This window comes from Sapajus apella, unplaced genomic scaffold (genome assembly GCF_009761245.1).
Source record: "Sapajus apella isolate SASKATOON/1434 unplaced genomic scaffold, GSC_monkey_1.0 scaffold189, whole genome shotgun sequence".
NCBI classification, from domain to species: Eukaryota; Metazoa; Chordata; class Mammalia; order Primates; family Cebidae; genus Sapajus; species Sapajus apella.
Window position 1 is genome coordinate 49,002 of NW_022437129.1, and position 21,590 is coordinate 70,591.

Sequence of the window (21,590 nt, forward strand, 5' to 3'; positions counted from 1 at the left end):
TCCTCTCCCCTCCTCCCTCCTCTCCCCTCCTCCCTCCTCTCCCCTCCCCCCTCTTCTCCCTTCCCCCTCTCCCTCCCCTTCCCTTCCCTTGCCCAGGCTGGAGTGCAGTGGCACAATCTTGGCTCACTGCAACCTCCACCTCCCAGGTTCAAGCAATTCTCCTGTCTTAGCCTCCTGAGTAGTTGGGACTACAAGCACCTGCCACCACGCCTGGCTAATTTTTTTGTGTTTTTTAGTAGCAACAGGGTTTCACCATGTTGGCCAGGCTGTTCTTGAACTCCTGACCTCAAGTGATCCGTCCACCTCAGCCTCCCAAAGTGCTGGGATTACAGGCATGAGCTACCGCACCCAGCCAGTTTTTTTTTTAAAGGACAGGATCTCATCATATTACCCAGACTGGTCCCAAACTCCTGGGTTCAAGTGATCCTCTTGCCTTGGCTTCCCAAAGTGTGGGGATTATAGGTATGAGCTACCTTGTTCAGCCCCTTTGCCCATTTTTAAATTAGATTGGCTTTTTATATTGAGTTTCAGGGGTTCTTTATATAGTCTAGATAAATGTCCCTTATCAAATCCATTATTTCCAGATATATTATTCATTCTGTGAGTTGTCTTTCCTGTACCTTTTTTTTTTTTTTTTTTTTTTTTGAGATAAGGTCTTACTTTTTGCCCAAGTTGGAGTGCAGTGGCACAATCACAGCACTGCCACCTCAACTTCCTTGGCAAAAGAGATCCTCTCACGTCAACTTCCGGAATAGCTGGAATCATAGGTATGCACTGTCACACTCAGCTAATTCTTTCTGTTTGTAGAGACAGATCTTACTGTGTTGCCCAAGCTGGTCTCAAACTCTAGGCTCAAAGTGATTCTCCCACATCAGCCTCCCAGAGTGCTGGAATTACAGATGTAAGCCACACCCAACCTGTCTTTTCACTCTTATTAGTGTCTTCCTGCCTCAGCCTCCCAAGTAGCTAGGATTACAGGCACCCACAACTATGCCTGGCTAATTTTTTTTGTATTTTCAGTAGAGACAGGGTTTCACCATGTTCGCCTAGCTGGTCTTGAACTCCTGACCTCAGGTGATCCACCTGCCTCAGCTTCCCAAAGTGCTGGAATTACAGGTGTGAACCTGTGCCCGGCCAAAATATTGCCATCTTAACAATATCGTATTTTAGTTTGTGAACATAGATAAATCTTCATTTATTTATGTGTTCTTGAATTTCAGCAAAATTTTGTAGTTTTCAGAGTAGAACCCTTTCACCTCCTTGGGTCATTTATTCCTATGTTTTAAGTTCTTTTTGATGCCATTATAAATAGAATTGTTTTCTTAATTTTATTTTCAAATTGTTCATTGAGAAAGCATAGAAATATAAGTGATTTTTACGTATTGGTCTTGCAATTTCAACTTTGCTAAATCTGATTGTTAGCTTTAATAGTTTTCTTGTGAATTCTTTAGGATTTTCTATACATAAGATCACGTCATTTATGAATAAAGATCGTTTTCTTTCTTGTCCACTTTGGGTGCCTTTCATTTCCTTTCCCTGCTTAATTTTTCTGGCTAGAACTTAGAGTACAATGTTGAATATAAGTGGCAAAAGCAGAAATCTTTGTCTTGTTTTTGATCTAATAGGGAAAGCTTTCAGTTTCATCATTTAATATGATATTAGGTGTGAGTTTTTAATAAATGCCTTTTTTCAGGTTGAGGAATTTCCCTCCTATTTCTAATTTTTTAAATGGTCTTCTTTTAAAAATTGTGAAAGGGTGTTGAATATTGTTGTGTTCTTTCTGTATCAGTGTAAATGGTCGTTTGGGTTTGGGGTTTTATTCTATTGATGTGAAATACTAATTGATTTTCAGATGTTAAATCAGCCATCCATGCCTGAGATGAATCTCACTTGGTCATGGTGTATAATCTTTTCAATATGCTGCTGGATTCCATTTACTGGCATTTCGTTGAAGATTTTGTATCTGAATGCCTAAGATAACATTTATACTCCATCAGAAATCAATTGACCATAAATGTGAGGATATATCTGTGGGCTCTTGATTCTCTTCCATTCCAAAGATAGAAATACATCCATCTGTATGTCCGTCTTTATGCCAGCACCATATTCTCTTGATTGCTATTGCTTTGTAATAAGTTTTGAAATCAGGAAGTAAGAGTGAGATTTTGGTATCTGAGTAACAGTTCTCATAAGAGTTAGTTGGAAAGTATTCCCTCTTCTTTATTCTGGTTCCTCTTTCTTTTTTACTTAACTGCGTATCTTGGAAATTGTTCCTTCTCAACACATAATGAGAGTCCCTTTCCCTACCTGCCACCCCCGCTATAGAGAGTTCTGTAATTGTCTGTTCATTTATTTTATTAACCTATTACTTCGTCATGGACATTAAGCTTGTTTATGTCTTTTATTTTAAACAATGCTGCAATGAATAATCTTGTATATAAGTCATTTTCCATCAATATGAGTCTGTCTGTAACTGAAATTTTAGAAGTTGAATTTCTAGGTCAACCTATGGCTCTGTATTTCACAAAAGTACCATTTCTGGCTTTTCTTGTGGAGGTGGAGAGTAGGAGGTAGAATGCTGGAGGGGAACTTGCTGTACTTAGCTAGCTAGTCATTTTAGAAAGGTTTCCTTCGCTTATTTTTGTCATATGGCCTCACCAAGAATCAAAAACATTCCTATTTATCCTGTAAACGTACTTTAAAAAGGCTTTACTATCCAAGATACATATTTCTGGATGGATGAGAGCTTTTCACACTTAGGAAATTATGCTGCGAGTACAGCACACACATTTGTTGGAACTTAGGTCATTAAGAATGTTTTATAAATTTATATATTATACATTTTATTTTATTGCTTATTTTTTGAGACAAAGTCTTCCTCTGTAACCCAGGCTAGAGTGCAGTGGTGTGATCTTGACTCACTGCAACCTCCACCTCCTGGGCTCAAGTGATTCTCATGTCTCAGCTTCCTGAGTAGCTGGGATTACAGGCATCTGCCACCATGCCTGGCTAAATTTTGCATTTTTAGTACAGATAGGGTTTCACCATGTTGATCATGATGGCCTCAAACTTCTGGCCTCAAGTGATCACCTGCGTCAGCCTCCCAAAGTGCCGGGATCCTTGTATTGGGTAAAAGATGAATATTGGCGGCTGCATGGTGGCTCATACCTGTAATCCCAGCACTTTATGAGACTGAGATGGGAGGAGTGCTTGAGCCCAGAAGAGTGAGGCTTCAGTGAGTTGTGATTGTGCCATTGCACTTCAACCTAGGGATTACAGGCTTGAGTCTCTGTGCCCGGCCTCTACATTTTAATATTGTGTATTCCTCTTTTAGCTATAATGTGAGGTTACATTTCAGAGTCATTTCTGTTAAGCATCTCAGTGGTGATGAGGTAGAGTGAAAGTTATTTTATTTCAAACACTGAAGAAAATTTTGTACAAATCTGTCACATTCCAAGCCCAGGACTGATTGTTTCATACACTTCTAATTTTACAATTTCTATTGTAGTCCAGCGTGAAAAAAGCCAGTATTAAAATACTGAAAAATTTTGATGAAGCGATAATAGTGGATGCTGCAAGTCTGGATCCAGAATCTTTATATCAACGGACATATGCTGGGTAAGCCTAGCTCATGTGTAGAATATTTACAAGTGTAAGTAGCTTTGCATCTTTTTAAATTTTTAATAAATTTTACATTTTTTCTAACCTATTCTTATATGCCCAGAACTTTCACTTAGAGTGTGCAGTGTAAGGTGATGGTTAAGTGTAAAGTCTCTGGAGTGACTTCCAGGGTTTTAATCTTGGCTCTGCCGTTTATCGGCAAGCTGCTTAACCTCTTGGTATCTCAATTTTTTCATCTATAAAATGAGAATAATAAAGTAAAAAGATGCTAGCATCATTTACTGTATGCAGCATAACTGATACTTGGAAAAATTATTTCTTTGAGTTTAAGAATTAACTTGGTTGTTCATTTTAGCCTGTAATAAAAAGATAGTGATTCATAGGATATTCCACTTACTGAAATTTACCACAGATCTAATCATAAAATCACTTTCTCTTCACTAAAGATGGCTTGCTTAACATGTAAATGCATGTAAAGGCTTGATTACCCTTCCCAAATCCGTACCTCAGTTCCCAGCAGTACTGTGAAAAAGGGATTTCAACATATTTAATTGCTTTCAGTAGAAAGTAACAGTGGTTTTGGGAGACTGAGGAGTCTGGAAAGTACTTGAAGGAAATAAAAGATTTGTTTGACCACACTGTCTTTCGAAAGCCAGCTTTTTCATCTACATCAGATTTGTATAGTGATTTTTATTTCTTCTTTTAGAAAATAATGGACAATAAACCTAAATGAGTTCATTCCCAAAGATAATGTTTATTTTAAGGAGTGGTTCATTTATTTAAGACCTTACATAAAGTCTATTAATTGTGCAATGTTTTACTTCTGTAATTTTGTGTGTGTAATGTAAATATATATGTATTTTTTAAATGTATAAAATGAAGCAGAAAAGAGAAATGATAATTTTTCTTCATTTTTAAAGATGATCTTTGCTGGGTGTCGTGGCTCACATTTGTAATCCCAGCACTTTGGGAGGCCAAGGCAGGCAGATCACTTGAGGTCAGGAGTTCAAAACCAGCCTGACCAACATGGTGAAACCCCATCTTTATTAAAAATAAATAAAGATAGTTTTTAGGGCAGGCGCAGTGGCTCATGCCTATAATCCCAGCACTTTGGGAGGCCAAGGCGGGCGGATCACGAGGTCAAGAGATCGAGACCATCCTGGGCAACATGGTGAAACCCCATCTCTATTAAAAAATGCAAAAATTAGCTGGGTATGGTGGTGTGCACCTGTAGTCCCAGCTACTAGGGAGGCTGAGGCAGGAGAATTGCTTGATCCCAGGAGGCGGAGATTGCAGTGAGCCGAGATTGCGCCACTGAACTCCAGCCTGGTGCCTGGCGACAGAATAAGACTATCTCAAAAAAAAAATTTAAAAGATGGTTTTTAGCATTTGTTTTAGTTATATGATTTTAGCATCTTCCTGAAAATTTTCTTAAGGCAAATAAATTTCTATCAGTTGGTATATTGGCACTCACATCTGAAATAACTTATTAGGAAGGATATCTCTAAAATAAGATGTACTTTGCATGAAATAAACTGATTATTGATATCACAGAATTTTTCTTTTAACCAACTTGACAAACGCATTATTCTTGACCTCAAGTGATCTGCCTTCCTCAGCCTCCCAAAGTGCTGGTATTACAGGCATGAGCCACCGCACCTGGCATTATTCTCATAAAAAATTAAATTCATAGTTAAGTTTTGCCACGACCAGCTGGGTCGTAGAGACCCCAACCCAGGCGGCACTGAAGGAATTAAGAAACAGAAACAAAGGTAGGATGTAAAAATGGGATCAGAGTGGGATCATCAGGGATCTGCCAGCATTTCCCAGCTGACAGCCCAGAGCAGACTCTGACTCACGTATTTATTCTTGTGAACATGTGATTTTTTTTTCTTTTTTTTTTTTAAGATGGGATTTCACCATGATGGCCAGGCTGGTCTTGAACTCCTGACCTCAGGTGATCCACCCAGCTTGGCCTCCTAAAGTGCTAGGATTATAGGTGTGAGCCACCGTGCCCAGCCACTAGTAATTATTTTTAATAAGCAGGTGCTCAGTGTTTCTTCATAGAATAAAGATAGACTACACAGGCAGATAGTGCCTGTTCACTACTAAAATAGAAAAAAGCTAAAAAACACTCTGCAAGTCAGCAATGGGGACAAGGTCAAATATCCTGTGTTTTAGGAGCTGGTTTAACTAGTGCATGACCAGTACATACTGCTTGCTTATTCTAGTAGTTTCCTGCCTGGGGATGGCTTGATGTTCCTTGCCATCGCCTCTCAGCAAACAACATGTACTGGTGACAGAGCGAGACTCCATCTCAAAAAAAAAGAATACATCTCAAAAAAAAAGAATACCTCAGACTTTTAATTTTTTTCCAGTCTTAGGTTTTTTGCTAAAGAGATTGGGTTTCTTTTGGTATATCTCTTGATCAGGTTTTTTCTTCTATGAATTGACTATTCATCCTTTTACTTGTTTCTGTTGGGTGGTTTTTAATTAGTGACTTGTTAAAATTCTGGATGTTTCTTTCGCATGACCCTTCATTATTAAAAAAGAATTCTGTCTGTTTCTGGATATTAATCTTTGGTTGATAATATCTTAAAAATAAGACACTGTGTTTCTTGCTTTTTTTGAGACAAAGTCTTGCTCTGTTGCCCAGGCTAAAGTGCAGTGCCATGATCTCGGCTCTCAGCTCACTGCAACCTCCACCTCCCTGGTTCGATCAATTCTCCTGCCTCAGCCATCTAAGTAGTTAAGATTACAGGTGCATGCCATCACACCTGGCTAATTTATTTTGTGTGTTTTTTTTTTAAATTAGAAACAGGGTTTCACCATGTTGGCCAGGCTGGTCTCAAACTCCTGGCCCCAAGTGATCCCCCTCTGCCTTGTCCTTCAAAAGTACTGGGATTACAGGCATGAGCCACCACGCCCAACCATTTTTTGCTTTTTAACTTTGTTTTATAGTACATTGTTAGAGGAAGGCCTACCTGTTTGCTGCTGCTTTTATAAAATTGTCTTGGTTATTCTTGTGCCTTTTTTCTTCTCTGTCCATTTTAGAATTATGAATTACCTGTTAACTCACCATGTTTTGTAAACCTTTTGGGGATTTCAAATGAAATTGCATTCAATTAAAGATTATCTCGCTTTCTGTGCCACAACATTTTATTTCAAATAAGTCCTATTTTGAATTACACAGGGTGGCTATAAATTGTGTTTCTGCTTTCTAAATTTAGATGAAATGCTTAAAAATTGATTTTTTTTCCGCTGGGCACGGTGGCTCATGCCTGTAATCCCAGCACTTTGGGAGGCCGAGGCAGGCAGATCACAAGGTCAGGAGTTCAAGACCAGCCTGACCAATATGGTGAAACCCCGTCTCTATTTAAAAAAAAAAAAATTGATTTTTTTCCTCCTAAATTTAAAACTGATTGTTAGAAGCTATATTCTTCTGTTCATCCTTATTTAGGAAGATGACATTTGGAAGAGTCAGTGACTTGGGGCAATTCATCCGAGAATCTGAGCCTGAACCTGATGTAAAGAAATCAAAAGGTTTGTAGTGTTTTTGTACTTCGTGTTAAGCCTTTACTCACATTGTTGATTGGCTGTAAGTCAAAGACCAGTTAAGATTTAAACTGTTTATTTTGTAAAGTAACCACTGTATCTTTCACTTTGTGTTTATAGTCACGAGTGAGTACAGCAAGGGCTTCGTTTAGTCACATCTCTGTACAATCTACTCTGAATCAAAAGAAGGTTAACTTGCTTTGCCACTCCAGAAGGCACATGAATATGGAAAAGCACTGTTTATTTTTTTTATTTAATGGCAAAATGCCCAATCAAGTTGGACTTGATGTTTGAGACCCTTTATTTTATTAAATTATTATATTTGTTTCCTTTTCTTTTTTTGGGACCGTTCTTGCTCTGTCACCCAGACTGAAGTACAGTGGTCTGCTCTCAGCTTAGTACAACCTCTGCTTCCTAGGTTTAAGTAATTTTCCTGCCTCAGCCTCCCAAGTAACTGGGACTCCAGGTGTGCACCTCCACACCGGGCCAATTTTTTTTTTTTTTTTTTTTTTGGGAGACGGAGTTTCACTCTTGTTACCCAGGCTGGAGTGCAATGGTGCGATCTCGGCTCATCGCAACCTCCGCCTCCCGGGTTCAGGCAATTCTCCTGCCTCAACCTCCTGAGTAGCTGGGATTACAGGCACGTGCCACCATGCCCAGCTAATGTTTTGTATTTTTAGTAGAGACGGGGTTTCACCATGTTGACCAGGATGGTCTCGATCTCTTGACCTCGTGATCCGCCTGCCTCGGCCTCCCAAAATGCTGAGATTACAGTCTTGAGCCACTGTGCCCCGCTAATTTTTGTATTTTTATCAGAGATGGGGGTTTCACCATGTTGGCCAGGTTGGTCTCAAACTCCTGACCTCAAGCAGTCCACCCATCTTGGCTTCCCAAAGTGCCGGGATTACGAGGTGTGAGCTACCATGCCTGGCCTTATTAAATTATTTTTATTGGCTGGGTACAGTGACTGGTTCAAGTTATGGGGATCAGAAGGTCAGGAGATCAAGACCATCCTGGCCAACATGGTGAAACGCCATCTCTACTAAAAATACAAAAATTAGCTGAGCGCGGTGGCCCACACCTATAGTCCCAGCTACTCAGGAGGCTGAGGCAGGAGAATTGCTTGAACCCAGGAGGCAGAGGTTGCAGTGAGCTGAGATCACACTGCTGCACTCCAGCCTGGCGACAGAGCAAAACTTTGTCTCAAAAAATAAATAAATAATTTTTGTAAAATTTCCTCAAGATTGTTGAAAGTAATGAAATATATGTGGAAAATATTAATAGGTCAAAATTCAAATTGTTTAATCAGAAGAGTAGCTTAGTCAAATCCATGGGTTAGATACAGAAATCTTTCTTGTCAAGTGCATTCTTTGTGACTGATTTCAGTTTCTTCCTGGTTTACACAGGAAGATTTCAGAAACAAATGTGGATTCGTGACAGATGATATCTATAAATTTTTAGTTTGATTGAATTGATGCTATTGTTTTGAGTAAAAGATACTAATTTTTTTAAGAAGAAAATATTCAATTTTGATAAATATGTTTAAGATTAAGAGCTATTATTAATCTTACAGGACTGCATTTTTGATATGTTTATCTTATTTTCTTTTTCTTTTTTTTTTTGAGATGGAGTTTCTCTCTTTATTGCCCAGGCTGCAGTGCAATGGAGCTATCTTGGCTCACTGTGACCTCCACTTCCTGGGTTCAGTCGATTCTCTTGCCTCAGCCTCCCGAGTAGCTTGGATTACAGGCATGCACCACCATGTTGATCTAATTTTTGTATTTTTAGTAGAGACATGGTTTCACCATGTTGGCCAGGATGGTCTCAATCTCCTGACCTTGTGATCTGCCTAACTTGGCCTCCGAAAATGCTGGGATGACAGGCGTGAGCCATGATGCCCAGCCCATCTTTTTTTTTTTTTTTGAGACGGAGTTTCACTCATGTTACCCAGGCTGGAGTGCAATGGCGCGATCTCGGCTCACCGCAACCTCCGCCTCCTGGGTTCAGGCAATTCTCCTGCCTCAGCCTCCTGAGTAGCTGGGATTACAGGCACGCGCCACCATGCCCAGCTAATTTTTTGTATTTTTAGTAGAGACGGGGTTTCACCATTTTGACCAGGATGGTCTCGATCTCTTGACCTTGTGATCCACCCGCCTTGGCCTCCCAAAGTGCTGGGATTACAGGCTTGAGCCACCGCGCCCGGCCTCCATCTTATTTTCTTAATGCAACTATTGTTTAGGTAATTAATTGCACATTTTTATTTTGATAAATGATCTACCTTTTGGTCAGATACACATTTGACAGAGTAAGCAAAAAAAAATGCAACAATTATTGAAGTAATTTAAACCAAAAAAGGGCCTATTACCTAGTTGACCTTATTTATCCAAATAATTACTTTTATTTCCTATTTTGTCAGAGAAGTCTTAGACACAGAGTTGGGAAGAATCTTAAGACTGAAGGAAAATTTACACAATTCACTCAGTAAATAAATGTTTACTTTCCCTGAGTTAAGGAAAGAGAAGAAAAAGTGTGTGTGTGTGTGTTAAGTAAATGATTTTTTAGGGCCTCTTTGCATGCTTGTATTCACACAGCAGGTTAGAAGATTCAGATCTTGCCTGCCAGAAATTGACAGCCAGTAGTTATGTGCCCTTTTTTTTTTTTTTTTTTTTTTTTGAGACAGAGTCTTCCTCTGTTGTCCAGGCTGGAGTGCAATGGCGAGCTCTTGGCTCACTGCAACCTTAGCCTCCCAGGTTCAAGCAGTTCTCCTACCTCAGCCTCCCAAATAGCTGGGACAGGCATCTGCCATCATGCCCGGCTAATTTTTTGTATTTTTAGTAGAGATGGGGTTTTGCCATGTTGACCATGCCAGTCTTGAACTCCTGGCCTCAAGTGATCCACTTGCCTCAGCCTCCCAAAGTGCTGGGATTGCAGGCATGAGCTTGTATTGGGTAAAAGATGAATGTTGGGGGCTGCATGGTTGGTCATACCTGTAATCCCAGTACCTTGTGAGACTGAGATGGGAGGAGTGCTTGAGCCCAGGAGGGTGAGGCTGCAGTGAATTGTGATTGCATCATCGCACTTCCACCTGAGTCACAGACCAAGACCTTGTCTCTTAAAAACAAAACAAAATTTTATTTATTTATTTATTTATTTATTTATTTATTTTGAGACGGTGTTTCGCTCTTGTTACCCAGGCTGGAGTGCAATGGCGCGATCTCGGCTCACCGCAACCTCCGCCTCCTGGGTTCAGGCAATTCTGCCTCAGCCTCCTGAGTAGCTGGGATTACAGGCATGCACCACCATGCCCAGCTAATTTTTTGTATTTTTAGTAGAGACGGGGTTTCACCATGTTGACCAGGATGGTCTCGATCTCTTGACCTCGTGATCCACCCGCCTCGGCCTCCCAAAGTGCTGGGATTACAGGCGTGAGCCACCGCACCCGGCAAAACAAAATTTTTTTAAGGAATACTGGGAAGAGGTCAGTGGTGGTTTGGGAACAGAGGAAGTACCAGATGACCTTTGTGAGGCATTGGCCAGGAAGAACTCTACAGTGTCTTTTGGTAGCTTCTGTCCATAAGGATAATGGGTTCTCCTCCCCAGTATTAATATAAAATCTCTGAGCTGTTTGGTTTTTTTTTTAAATCTGGCCTCATACCTTTGACAGCTCATGAAGAAGTGGTTCTACTTCATACATATATGTGTTAGGTATAGTGTAGGTGTTGGTGTTTACAGTTTGTTTCTGTTTGTTTTATATGAATGAAGGTGTATTATGAGCAGTTGAAGATATACAGGAAATTTTTCCCCAAACCACTGTCTCTGCTCATTCTGTTCATTCAGTCTCTTCACGTTATTCCTTCCTTCATTCATTCTCTAGAACAATGGAGTTCCTAGTATATGCATCTACTGCTCTGGGTCCAGGGGAAAATAAAGTTCCTGCTTTCATGGAACTTACATTATAGTGGAGGAGAGAGTAACAGATAAACAAATGCACACTGTGTTCATGTATTTAAACCAGAAAAGCAGAGTAGGGGGCTGAGAGAGAGAGTAGTGGGGGTGCTATGTAAGAGGCAGTTGTCAGGAAAGGCCTCACTGAGGAGGTGGCATTTTCAGTAGACCCGAGCGCAGTGTGGGTGTAAGCCCAGGCAGCATGTAAGCAAGAGTGTTCTTGGTGGAAGGAACAGGGATAGAGGCCTGGAGCTGGAGACCTCGGCATAATTAAGGAACAGTAAGCCTCATGTGGTTGGAATGGCGTGAGCAAAGGAATGAGCAGTAGAAGGCGAGTGAGTCGGGAGGTCACCAGAGACCATGGCAAGGACTTGAAAGTCAGGAACACTTTGGAAGTTGGAGCAGGGAAATGATGGGATTTTTGTGTTTTGATGGGATTGCTGTAGCAGCTATCTGGAAAATTGAGTGTAGGGCTTCAAGAAGAGAAGCAGAGAAACAACATTGCCATAGTCATAGTCTAAGTAAGGGGTGATGGTGGTATGGATTAGGCCAGTAGTGAAGACCAGTTCAGTTTGGGTTATATTTGAAGGTAGAGGCAAAAAGATTATATCTCTACCAGCAAGCCCATGTATGACATTACTTGTATTATTAATTTAATTGAGAGATGCTCACATAAACTAATGAATAAGAATTTCTGCAGCTTGGTTAAACACACCCATATATCCTGGTGCTTTTTTTTTTTTTTTTTTTTGAGATGGAGTCTTGCTCTGTCACCCAGGCTAGAGAGTGCAGTGGCAAGATCTCGGCTTGCTGCAACCTCCACCTCCCAAGTTCAAGCAGTTCTCTGCCCTAGCCTCCCAAGTAGCTGGGATTACAGGTGCCTGCCACCACGCCTGGCTAATTTTTGTATTTTTAGTAGAGATGGGGTTTCACCGTCTTGTTCAGTCTGGTCTTGAACTCCTGACCTCATGATCCACCCACCTTGGCCTCCCAAAGTGCTGAGATTACAGGCGTGAAACCACTGCACCCAGCCCCTGGTCCTTCCTTCTTCTTTTAGTTGTCCAGACGTCTCTCTTTTTTTTTTTTTTTTTTTTTTTTTTTTTTTTTTTTTTTTTTTTTTTGAGACAGAGTCTTACTCTGTCGCCCAGGCTGGAGTGCAGTGGCACGATCTTGGCTCACTGCAACCTCTGCCTCTCAAGTTCAAATGATTCTCCTGCCTCAGCCTCCTGAGTAGCTAGGATTACAGGTACACGCAACCATGCTTGGCCACAGTCTCTTTAAGGCAAGTATTTTTTTTGGTGGCGTAGGAGCCTAGAGATTGAATTTATTCTCTCAGAAGGCATTTGAGTGATTCCTGTGTGCCAGACACTATGCTGAATGCCAAGGATGTAAACAAGAGGGCATGGTCTCAGTCTGTTTTACTCTGGCTTGGTTCCTTTTTAATGACCCTGACTTGTTAAGCATATCAGCTTACCTACAGAATGTTTAATCATCTGAACTTCCCTCGTTGTGTTATTTAGCTTATTTCTCTCTCCTTGACATTTCTTGTAAACTGGAAGTTACACCTAAACTCTTGATGATTTGTGTTACACATTTTAGATTAGAACACATCATAGGTAATGTTGTATATGGTGTTTTTGAAAGGCTCTCTATATATTGGTCTGTGCATTAAAATAATGCCTGAATGGATACACGTAAAATTTAACAGTGATTACATTAGAGATGAGAAGAAAACAGGTGCCTTTTACTTTTCAATATACCCTTTTCCTCTACTTTTTGAATTTTCTTGCCCTATGCTTACTTTATTGCTTAATCATCCACCTCATCTCTTCCCCTGTGGCTTCCTGTTGCACTTGGAATGAAATCTATCCTCTCTGCTGTTACCTGTGAATGTCCCTTGTTGGCCTCTGTCACCTTACTTTGAACCACTCCTTTCATGGACTGAGCTCTAATTGGACTTTTACTCTTTTGTGAAGTTTCTTCCCTTTGAGGGCCTCTGCAGTTGCTGTTTAATGGCTGTGACAAGTCATGTCATGGCTTTCATGCAATCATGGTTCCTCCTTCTCATCTCAATATTATCTCTTCAGAGAGAGACCTTTCCAACTCACATATCTAAAATCTTCTGTATGTACCACTCACTACCACTTTTTTCTTTTTTTCTTTTCTTTTTTTTTTTTTTTTTTTTTTTGAGATAGGGTCTTGCTTTGTTGCCCATGGCTCACTGCAGCCTCAACTTCTTGGCCTCAAAAGATCCTCTCACCTCAGCCTCTCGGGTAGCTAGAACAGCAGGCACACGTGCATACTTGGTTTATCATTTTACTTTTTGAAGAGACAGGGTTTCGCCATGTTGCCTAGGCTGGTCTCAAACTCCTGGACTCAAGCACATCTCTTGGCCTCCTGAAGCGCTGGGATTACAGGAGTGAGCCACCATGCCTGGCCTATTTTCTTATTCACTGTCTGAAAGTATCTTGTTCATTTATTTACATACTTGTTTATAGCTTATTTCTCAGCTGGATATGGTACCTCACACCTGTAATCTCAATACTTTGGGAGGTTGGGTTGGAGAAGTAGTTGAGCCTAGGACTTCAGGACCAGCCTGGGCAACAAGTGAGCCCCTATCTACGAAAAATTATTTAAAAATTAGCTGGGCATGGTGGCACACACCTGTAGTACCAGCTACTTGGGAAGGCTGAGGTTGGAAGATCACTTGGGCCCAGGAAGTCAAGGCTACAGTGGGCCATGATCGTGCCACTACACTCTAGCCTAGTGACAGAGTGAGACCCTGTGCCTAAAAAATAAATAAAAATAGTTTGTCTATCATCACCAGGAAGTAAAAGCAAAAAAAAAAAAAAAGAAAAAAAAAGATAGTTTGTCCATATTATTTGGCACTGTATTTCCTGATTCCGAAATTATGCCTAGCATGTGGTAAGTACTCCTTAAATATTTATTGATTGAATTAATTAATACTTTTTCATTTGGGATTATCTGGTAAGATTGTGGATTATATTTAAGAAAAAAATCATTTTTTAAACTTGGTTGCCCTTTGCCACACTTACATAGACACTAAGTTTTCTTAGCCAGATTACTTCTGAGGATACTCACAGAGTCCATTCTCTTCTCAGTCCCCAAATAGTTGATATTTCTTAGCATTTTCAAGCTCATGCAATTCTTAGATGATATATCTGTGTATATCATCTCCCCATTCTACAAATGTAGAAATTGGAGGCCAAGGCGAGTGGATCACTTGAGGTCAGGAGTTCAAGAGCAGCCTGGCCAACATGGTGAAGCCTCATCTGTGTTAAAAATACAAAAATTGGCTGGGCGCAGTGGCTCACGCCTATGATCCCAGCCCTTTGGGAGGCCAAGGCGGGTGGATCGTGAGGTCAGGAGATCGAGAGTATCCTGGCTAACCCAGTGAAACCTCATCTGTACTAAAAATACAAAAAATTTAGCTGGGCACGGTGGCATGTGCCTGTTATATATATTTAGGCATGTGCCTAAATATATAATTTTTATATATATATATAAAAATTAGCCAGGTGTGGTGGTGGGTACCTGTAATCCCAGCTACTAGGGAGGCAGAGGCAGGAGAATTACTTGAACCTAGGAGGTTGAGTTTGCAGTGAGCTGATAATGCACCAGTACATTCCAGTCTAGGCAACAAAGTGAGACTCAGTCTTTTTTTTTTTTTTTTTTTTTTTTTTTTAAAAAGAGACTCAGTTTTAAGGAAAAAAAAAAAAAAAAAAAAAAAAGAAAGAAAAAGAAAAGAAATAGCCGGGCACAGTAGCTCATGCCTATAATCCTAGCACTTTGGGAGGCCGAGGTGGGCAGATCAGCTGAGGTCAGGAGTTCGAGACCAGCCTGGCCAACATGGCAAAACCCCATCTCTACTAAAATTTTAAAAATTAGCTGGGCATGGTGGCACACACCTATAATCCCAGCTAATCGGGAGGCTGAGGCAGGAGAATCGCTTAACCCGGGAGGCAGAGGTTGCAGTGAGCAGAGATTGTGCCACTACACTCCAATGTGGGTGACTGAAAAAAAAGAAAAGAAATTGAGGAATGGGGAGATTGTGATAATGTGATTTGTTAGGAATCACACAGCAGGTTAGTAGTAACTACAGGGCTTTGGTTCAGAATACCACCTGGACAATGGTTTGTTTACCGGCTCCCCTTCCTCTGCCTTTCTCTCCCTCCTTGTTGAGGGCAGCTGGAAACAGTTTTCATCAGTTACTGGCCTGTAGTTTTAATTTGAGTTTTGAAACCCTGATAATAGAGCACAGAGGAAAAGATTGAGTTTTCTTTTTTTGAGACAGCCTCACTCCATGTCCCAGGCTGGAGTACAGTGACACCATCTCAGCTCATTGCAACCTCTGCCTCCCTGGTTCAAGCAGTTCTGTCTCAGCCTCCCAGGTACAGGCACGTGCCACTACACCCAGCTAATTTTCTATGTTTTTGTTTTGTTTTTTTCTGAGATAGAATCTTGCTCTGTCGCCCAGGCTGGAGTGCAGTGGCGCAGTCTTGGTTTACTGCAACCTCTGCCTTCTGTGTTCAAGCAATTCTCCTGTTTCAGCTTCCCTAGTAGCTGGGAGTACAGGTGTGTGCCAACATGCCTAGCTCATTTTTGCATGTTTAGTAGAGACAGGTTTTCACTTTGTTGACCAAGCTGGTCTAGAACTCCTGATCTCTGGTGATCTGTTCATCTCGGCCTCCCAAAGTGCTGGGGTTATAGGCATGAGCCACTGCGCTGGCCAATTTTGTATTTTTAGTGGAGATGGGGTTTCACCATGTTGGTTAGGCTGGTCTCGAACTCCTGACCTCAAGTGATTCACCTGCCCCAGCCTCCCAAAGTGCTGGGATTACAGGCGTGAACCACCGTGCTCAGCCAAGATTGAGTTTTGAAAAGAGGCTTCTGAGTTTATGAGAAGGGCAAGCAAGGTAACTGAAGAAGTTACATTAAAATCATCTAGGATGCCAGGCGTAGCTCATGCCTGTAATCCCAGCACTTTGGGAGGCCAAGGCAGGTGGATCACCTGAGCCCAAGAGTTCAAGACCAGCCTGACCAACATGGAGTAACCCCGTCTCTACTAAAAATACAAAATTAGCTGGGTGTAGTGGCACATGCCTGTAATCCCAGCTACTTGGAGGCTGAGGCAGGAGAAACGCTTGAACCTGGGAGGCAGAGGTTGCGGTGAGCCGAGATCGTGCCATTGCACACTAGACGGGGCAACAAGAGTGAAACTCCATCTCAAACAAAAAATCATCTAGGAGACAGTGTAACAAGAAGGAATTGTAAAAGGTTGTTATGAGCATGTGCGCATGTAGTGGCAGTCCCCTGTGCTTGGATACAGTGGTGGGAGACAAAGCTGTACTTAAATTGATAAATCCCTTGCATGTCATTTTAAGGAGCTTAGAGTCCCATCATGTAGACATCAGAGATTTAACAGAGTACTAACCAGATGCATTTCCCTGTCAGTAGAATAAGGACAAATTGGAGTTGGGAGAGACTGGCATCAGGGACACCAGTCAGACAGTGGAAGTAGCTAGTAATATAGATAGAAGAAGAAAAAGATTCCAAGTTAGGTGGTGGTAGCAAGAATGAGAGGTAAGGTCAGATTTATGATACGTCCAAGGCTGAATTCTAGGCTGAAATTTGGTGATAGATTTCAGGTGTAAATGAGGAAGGTAGATTGAGTTTTTTTTAACATGGGTTCTCTAGATGAAAAAGTGACGTTAACTGAGATACACAACACAGGGAAAGAGTAAGTGGGAGGTAGATGAGTTCAGTTTTAAATAGGTTCAGTTTGAGATGCCTTTGGACAATTTGGAAGTACAGATTTGACACTCAAGGGATTTCTAAGTTATTTGCAAATAGAAGGAAGTTAAAGCCACACAAGGGAATGAGATGCCCAAAGAAAATGTATTGAAGAAGAAAGGAAAACTGACAGGTAGATGCTGGAGAAGCTCCATGTTAAAGGTGGAGGGAATGTACAGAGGAGGAGTCTTAAGATGTGGGCTTGGAGGAAAAAGTGTCAGTCAACACGTGGAAAACTCAATAGAGTGACTCCACCTGGGGCCTGACGAGAGCAGTGCATCGGTGATTCAATAGCCCGTTGAGCCTTCAGACAGAGCATTTAACATTGTAGTTCTGTACACACTGGTTTGCAGTAAAATTCAAATAAACCAATATTTAAGCCCTCGGGTAATAATAAATGTTGAGGGAAAAGGATCCATGTTTTGTATTATTTTATGAATTCAGTTATTGAATTAATCAGGACCTTGCCTCAAGAAATAATCTACCAACAATCCACTTGGTTTGAAACAAAGTTAGGAAGTGAGCCTGTTCAAATTATTAAATAAAAGGGATGTGTATTTCATTCATAGAGATAGAGGCTGACCTACTTCGGATGATTCTCAGCATGTGATTACAGATGTAGGCTTGCACGTCCGAGGAAGTTAAGGTGTACTCTGGCTTGGATAGAGTATGGCTCTTTGAAACTGTTCTCTCACCTCTCTAGTTTATATAGACTGGAGAACTAGAATGTAGCAGCATACTCTGTCCTACGAGCCCTTTTGTAGAGGAGCTGGTCTACAAGGTTTGAAAACAGAACAAATGAGTTGATGTCTCCCAACATGTTGCTAGATTCTTACCCAAGAGCAAGATCCTGATGAGGGTTTTTTTTGTTTTAATGTTTGCTGCAAACTGACACTAGATGTTAGTTTCTTTCATCAAGTGAGGAGAGTAGAAGAAAAGTCCAGAACTCTGAAACACCTTTTCAAAAGTTTTTCAAGCCATGATGTTTGCAGGCTAAATACTCTGTTATGGAAACAATACAATCAGTTTTTATTAATGTAATGTTCCTTAATATTTTGGATGGTATCACACAAGAGAGAATATCTGTGTCTGGAAGCAACAGTTTTTAAATAAGAGCATTTTGGTAGCGGAGGGGGTGGTTTTTTTTGGTTGTTTTTTTTTATACGGAGTCTCGCTCTGTCACCCAGGCTGGAGTGCAATGGTGCGACTGAGGCTCACTGCAGACTCCGCCACTTGGGTTCCAGCAATTTTCCTTCCTCAGCCTCCCAAGTTGCTGGCATGACAGGGTTTCGCCATGTTGGCCAGGCTGGTCTCACTCCTGACCTCAGGTAATCCACCCACCTCGGCCTCCTAAAGTGCTAGTATTACAGATGTGAGCCACTGTGCCTAGCCTTTCTTTTTTTTCTCCTGAGATGGAGTCTCGCTCTGTCACCCAGGTTGGAGTGCGGTGGCACAATCTCAGCTCACTGCAACCTCTCCTCTTGGGCTCAAGCAATTCTCCTGCTTCAGCCTCCCAAGTAGCTGGGATTATAGGCGCCTGCCACCACACCCTGCTGATTTTTGTATTTTTAATAGAGACGGAGGTTTCACCATGTTGGCCAGGCTGGTCTCGAACTCCTAACCTCGGGTGAACCACTCACCTTGGCCTCTCAAAGTGCTGGGATTACAGGCGTGAGCCACTGCACCCAGTCAAATAAGAACATTTTTAATGTAAAATTATGCATGAAATGTACATTCAATTTTGTCTTTGTTTACTAGGATCCATGTTCTCACAAGCTATGAAGAAATGGGTGCAAGGAAATACTGATGAGGTAAATTCTACTTTTAGGATAAAGAGATTTCTGTTTATAAATGCCACCCTCGTATAAGTAAGATTTTAAATGTTCTCTTTTTTAGTTCCCATGTTTAAGCAGCATGGCATATTTATGCTGTCTTATCCAGAATGTACCAAGAAAGGGTGGCCCTTCTTGACATCTAACAATTGCCTGGTAGTAGCAATGACAGTACTTCAGTCCAGAGGCTAGGACTGCTGAAGGATATGCATGCATTCAAGTTTCCATCAGCCAGCAGGCATCAGTAATCAGTGTGTAGATCAAAAGCTACACAATGTTTCCTTCCCCATCATCAGTTTTACTTTAAGTACTGGAGGCTTGCTTTTTTTTTCTTTTGTTTTTTGAGACGGAGTTTTGCCGTGTTGCGCAGGCTGGAGTGCAATGGCGCGATCTCGGCAGGCGCCTGCCACCATACCCAGCTAATTTTTTGTATTTTTAGTAGAGAAGGGGTTTCATCATGTTGACCAGGCTGGTCTTGAACTCCTGACTTCAGGTGATCCACCTGCCTCAGCCTCCCAAAGTACTGGGATTACAGGCCTGGCCCGAGGTTTGCTTTTTTAATAGTTAGGTACATTAAGAGATGGGAAATGAAAAAAGGAAAATGTTTTATTTTGACCATCTAACATGAAAATAGTTCCAGTGTTGGGTGTCCAGTAGTTGACTCCGAAAGGCAGTGAATGACATGTTAATACTCATAGCCAGAGGGTGGCCCAGATTTTTTCATACATGGAAATGAACTTCTTATTCAAATAAGTAGAAATGATGTGCGTAAGCCATTTGTTCAGATCACTGAGTATGTGTATCTCTATCCATCTAATGAATAACCACCAGTTTAAATTGTTTTCTTTAGGCCCAGGAAGAGCTAGCTTGGAAGATTGCTAAAATGATAGTCACTGATGTTATGCAACAGGCACAGTATGATCAACCATTAGAGAAATCTACCAAGGTAAGGATGACTTTGTTTTGTATAAACTGAAAAGTATTATTTTCCAGGTATAAAAATTAAAAAGGACATAAGGGGCTTCTTTGCCTTTGAAGGATAACTGCTGTAGGGATTACCTTCTTATCATAAGCAACTAGAAAACAGATAAACTACATGAAACAACTATTTCCATATATTGCACAATGGGCAATACAGGGAAACTGTACTGAAACTGAACACAGCCCAGGTGGCTTGCTGAACTAAAGAGTTAAAAATCAAAGTTTAGGCCAGGTGCAGTGGCTCACGCCTGTAATCCCAGCACTTTGGGAGGCCAAGGTGGGCAAGTCACCAGAGGTCAGGAGTTCAAGACCAGTCTGGCCAACATGGTGAAACCCCAGCTCTACTAAAAATACAAAAATTAGCTGGGCATGGTGGTACACGCCTATAGTCCAGCTACTTGGGAGGCTGAGGCAGGAAAATCACTTGAACCCGGGAGGCGGAGGTTATAGTGAGCCGAGATCGTACCACTGCATCCAGCCTGGGCCACAGAGTGAGACTCCAGCCCCGTGAAAAAAAGAAAGGATTTGTATAAAACCATGGATACTATACAAAATGGCCAGGCACAGTGGCTCACAGCTGTAATTGCAGCACTTTGGGGGGCTGAGGCGGGCAGATCAAGTGTGAGGCCAGTAGTTCCAGACCATCCTGGCCAATATGGCGAAACCCTGTCTCTACAAAAAGTATAAAAATTAGCCGGGCATGGTAGTGCACTTCTGTAATCCAACTACTTGTTAGGCTGTGGCAGGAGAATTGCTTGAACCCAGGAGGCAGAGATTGCTGTGAGCTGAGGTTTAACAAAATATGTGCAAGAGCTGCACAGTATAAACTATAAAACAACTGAGCAGGATTAAAGAATATGTGAAAAAAAGCAGAAATAAGTCTTGTGTGTGAATGAAAAGACTCAGCGTGGTTAAGGCACCATATTCTCCTGAAATTGATTGATAGATACAGTACAATTATAATCAAAATTCCAGCAGACTTTCTTATGTAAATTGATAAGATAATGTAAAATTTCTTAAAATTATTGGAAAAAAGACACATTAGAAGAATAACAAATTAGCTGGCTTCATATTGACCATAATGCTGCATGATTTTTTTTTTTTTTTTTTGAGACGGAGTTTCGCTCTTGTTACCCAGGTTGGAGTGCAATGGCGCGATCTCGGCTCACTGCAACCTCCGTCTCCTGGGTTCAGGCAATTCTCCTGCCTCAGCCTCCTGAGTAGCTGGGATTACAGGCACGCGCCACCATGCCCAGCTAATTTTTTGTATTTTTAGTAGAGACGGGGTTTCACCATGTTGACCAGGATGGTCTCGATCTCTTGACCTCGTAATCCACCCGCTTCGGCCTCCCAAAGTGCTGGGATTACAGGCTTGAGCCACCGCGCCCGGCTTTTTTTTTTTTTTGAGATGGAGTTTTTGCTCTTGTAGCCCAGGCTGAAGTGCAGTGGCACAATCTCGGCTCACTGCAACCTCCGCCTCCCGGGTTCAAGTGATTCTTTTGCCTCAACCTCCTGAGCAGCCGGGATTACAGGCATGTGCCACCACACCTGGCTAATTTTGTATTTTTAGTAGAGAAAGTGTTTCTCCATGTTGATCAGGCTGGTCTTGAACCCCCGACTTCAGGTGAACCACTTGCCTTGGCCTCCCAAAGCGCTGGGATTACAGGTATGAGCCACCATGCCCAGCCTGTATTTTTTTTAGTAGAGTTGGGGTTTCACCATTTTCGCCAGGCTGGTCTCGAACTCCTGACCTCAGGTGATCTGCCCACCTCTGCCTCCCAAAGTGCAGGGATTACAGGCGTAAGCCATGGCGCCTGCCCCAGTTTCTTCAACAATGTGATT

The 21,590-nt window shown here is 41.6% G+C and overlaps 1 protein-coding gene across 3 annotated transcripts in view; it reads left to right on the forward strand.

Annotated features, from left to right (window-relative positions):
- Window positions 1-21,590, forward strand: part of AKAP10 (A-kinase anchoring protein 10) — a 75,062-nt gene that overhangs the window by 48,349 nt on the left and 5,123 nt on the right. For all 3 annotated transcript variants that reach the window (XM_032269198.1, XM_032269197.1, XM_032269199.1), the window contains 4 exons: window positions 3,509-3,618; window positions 7,082-7,164; window positions 18,694-18,746; window positions 19,618-19,713. In XM_032269198.1, the coding sequence (XP_032125089.1) occupies window positions 3,509-3,618; window positions 7,082-7,164; window positions 18,694-18,746; window positions 19,618-19,713 (342 nt within the window). The remainder of the gene's footprint in view (window positions 1-3,508; window positions 3,619-7,081; window positions 7,165-18,693; window positions 18,747-19,617; window positions 19,714-21,590) is intronic.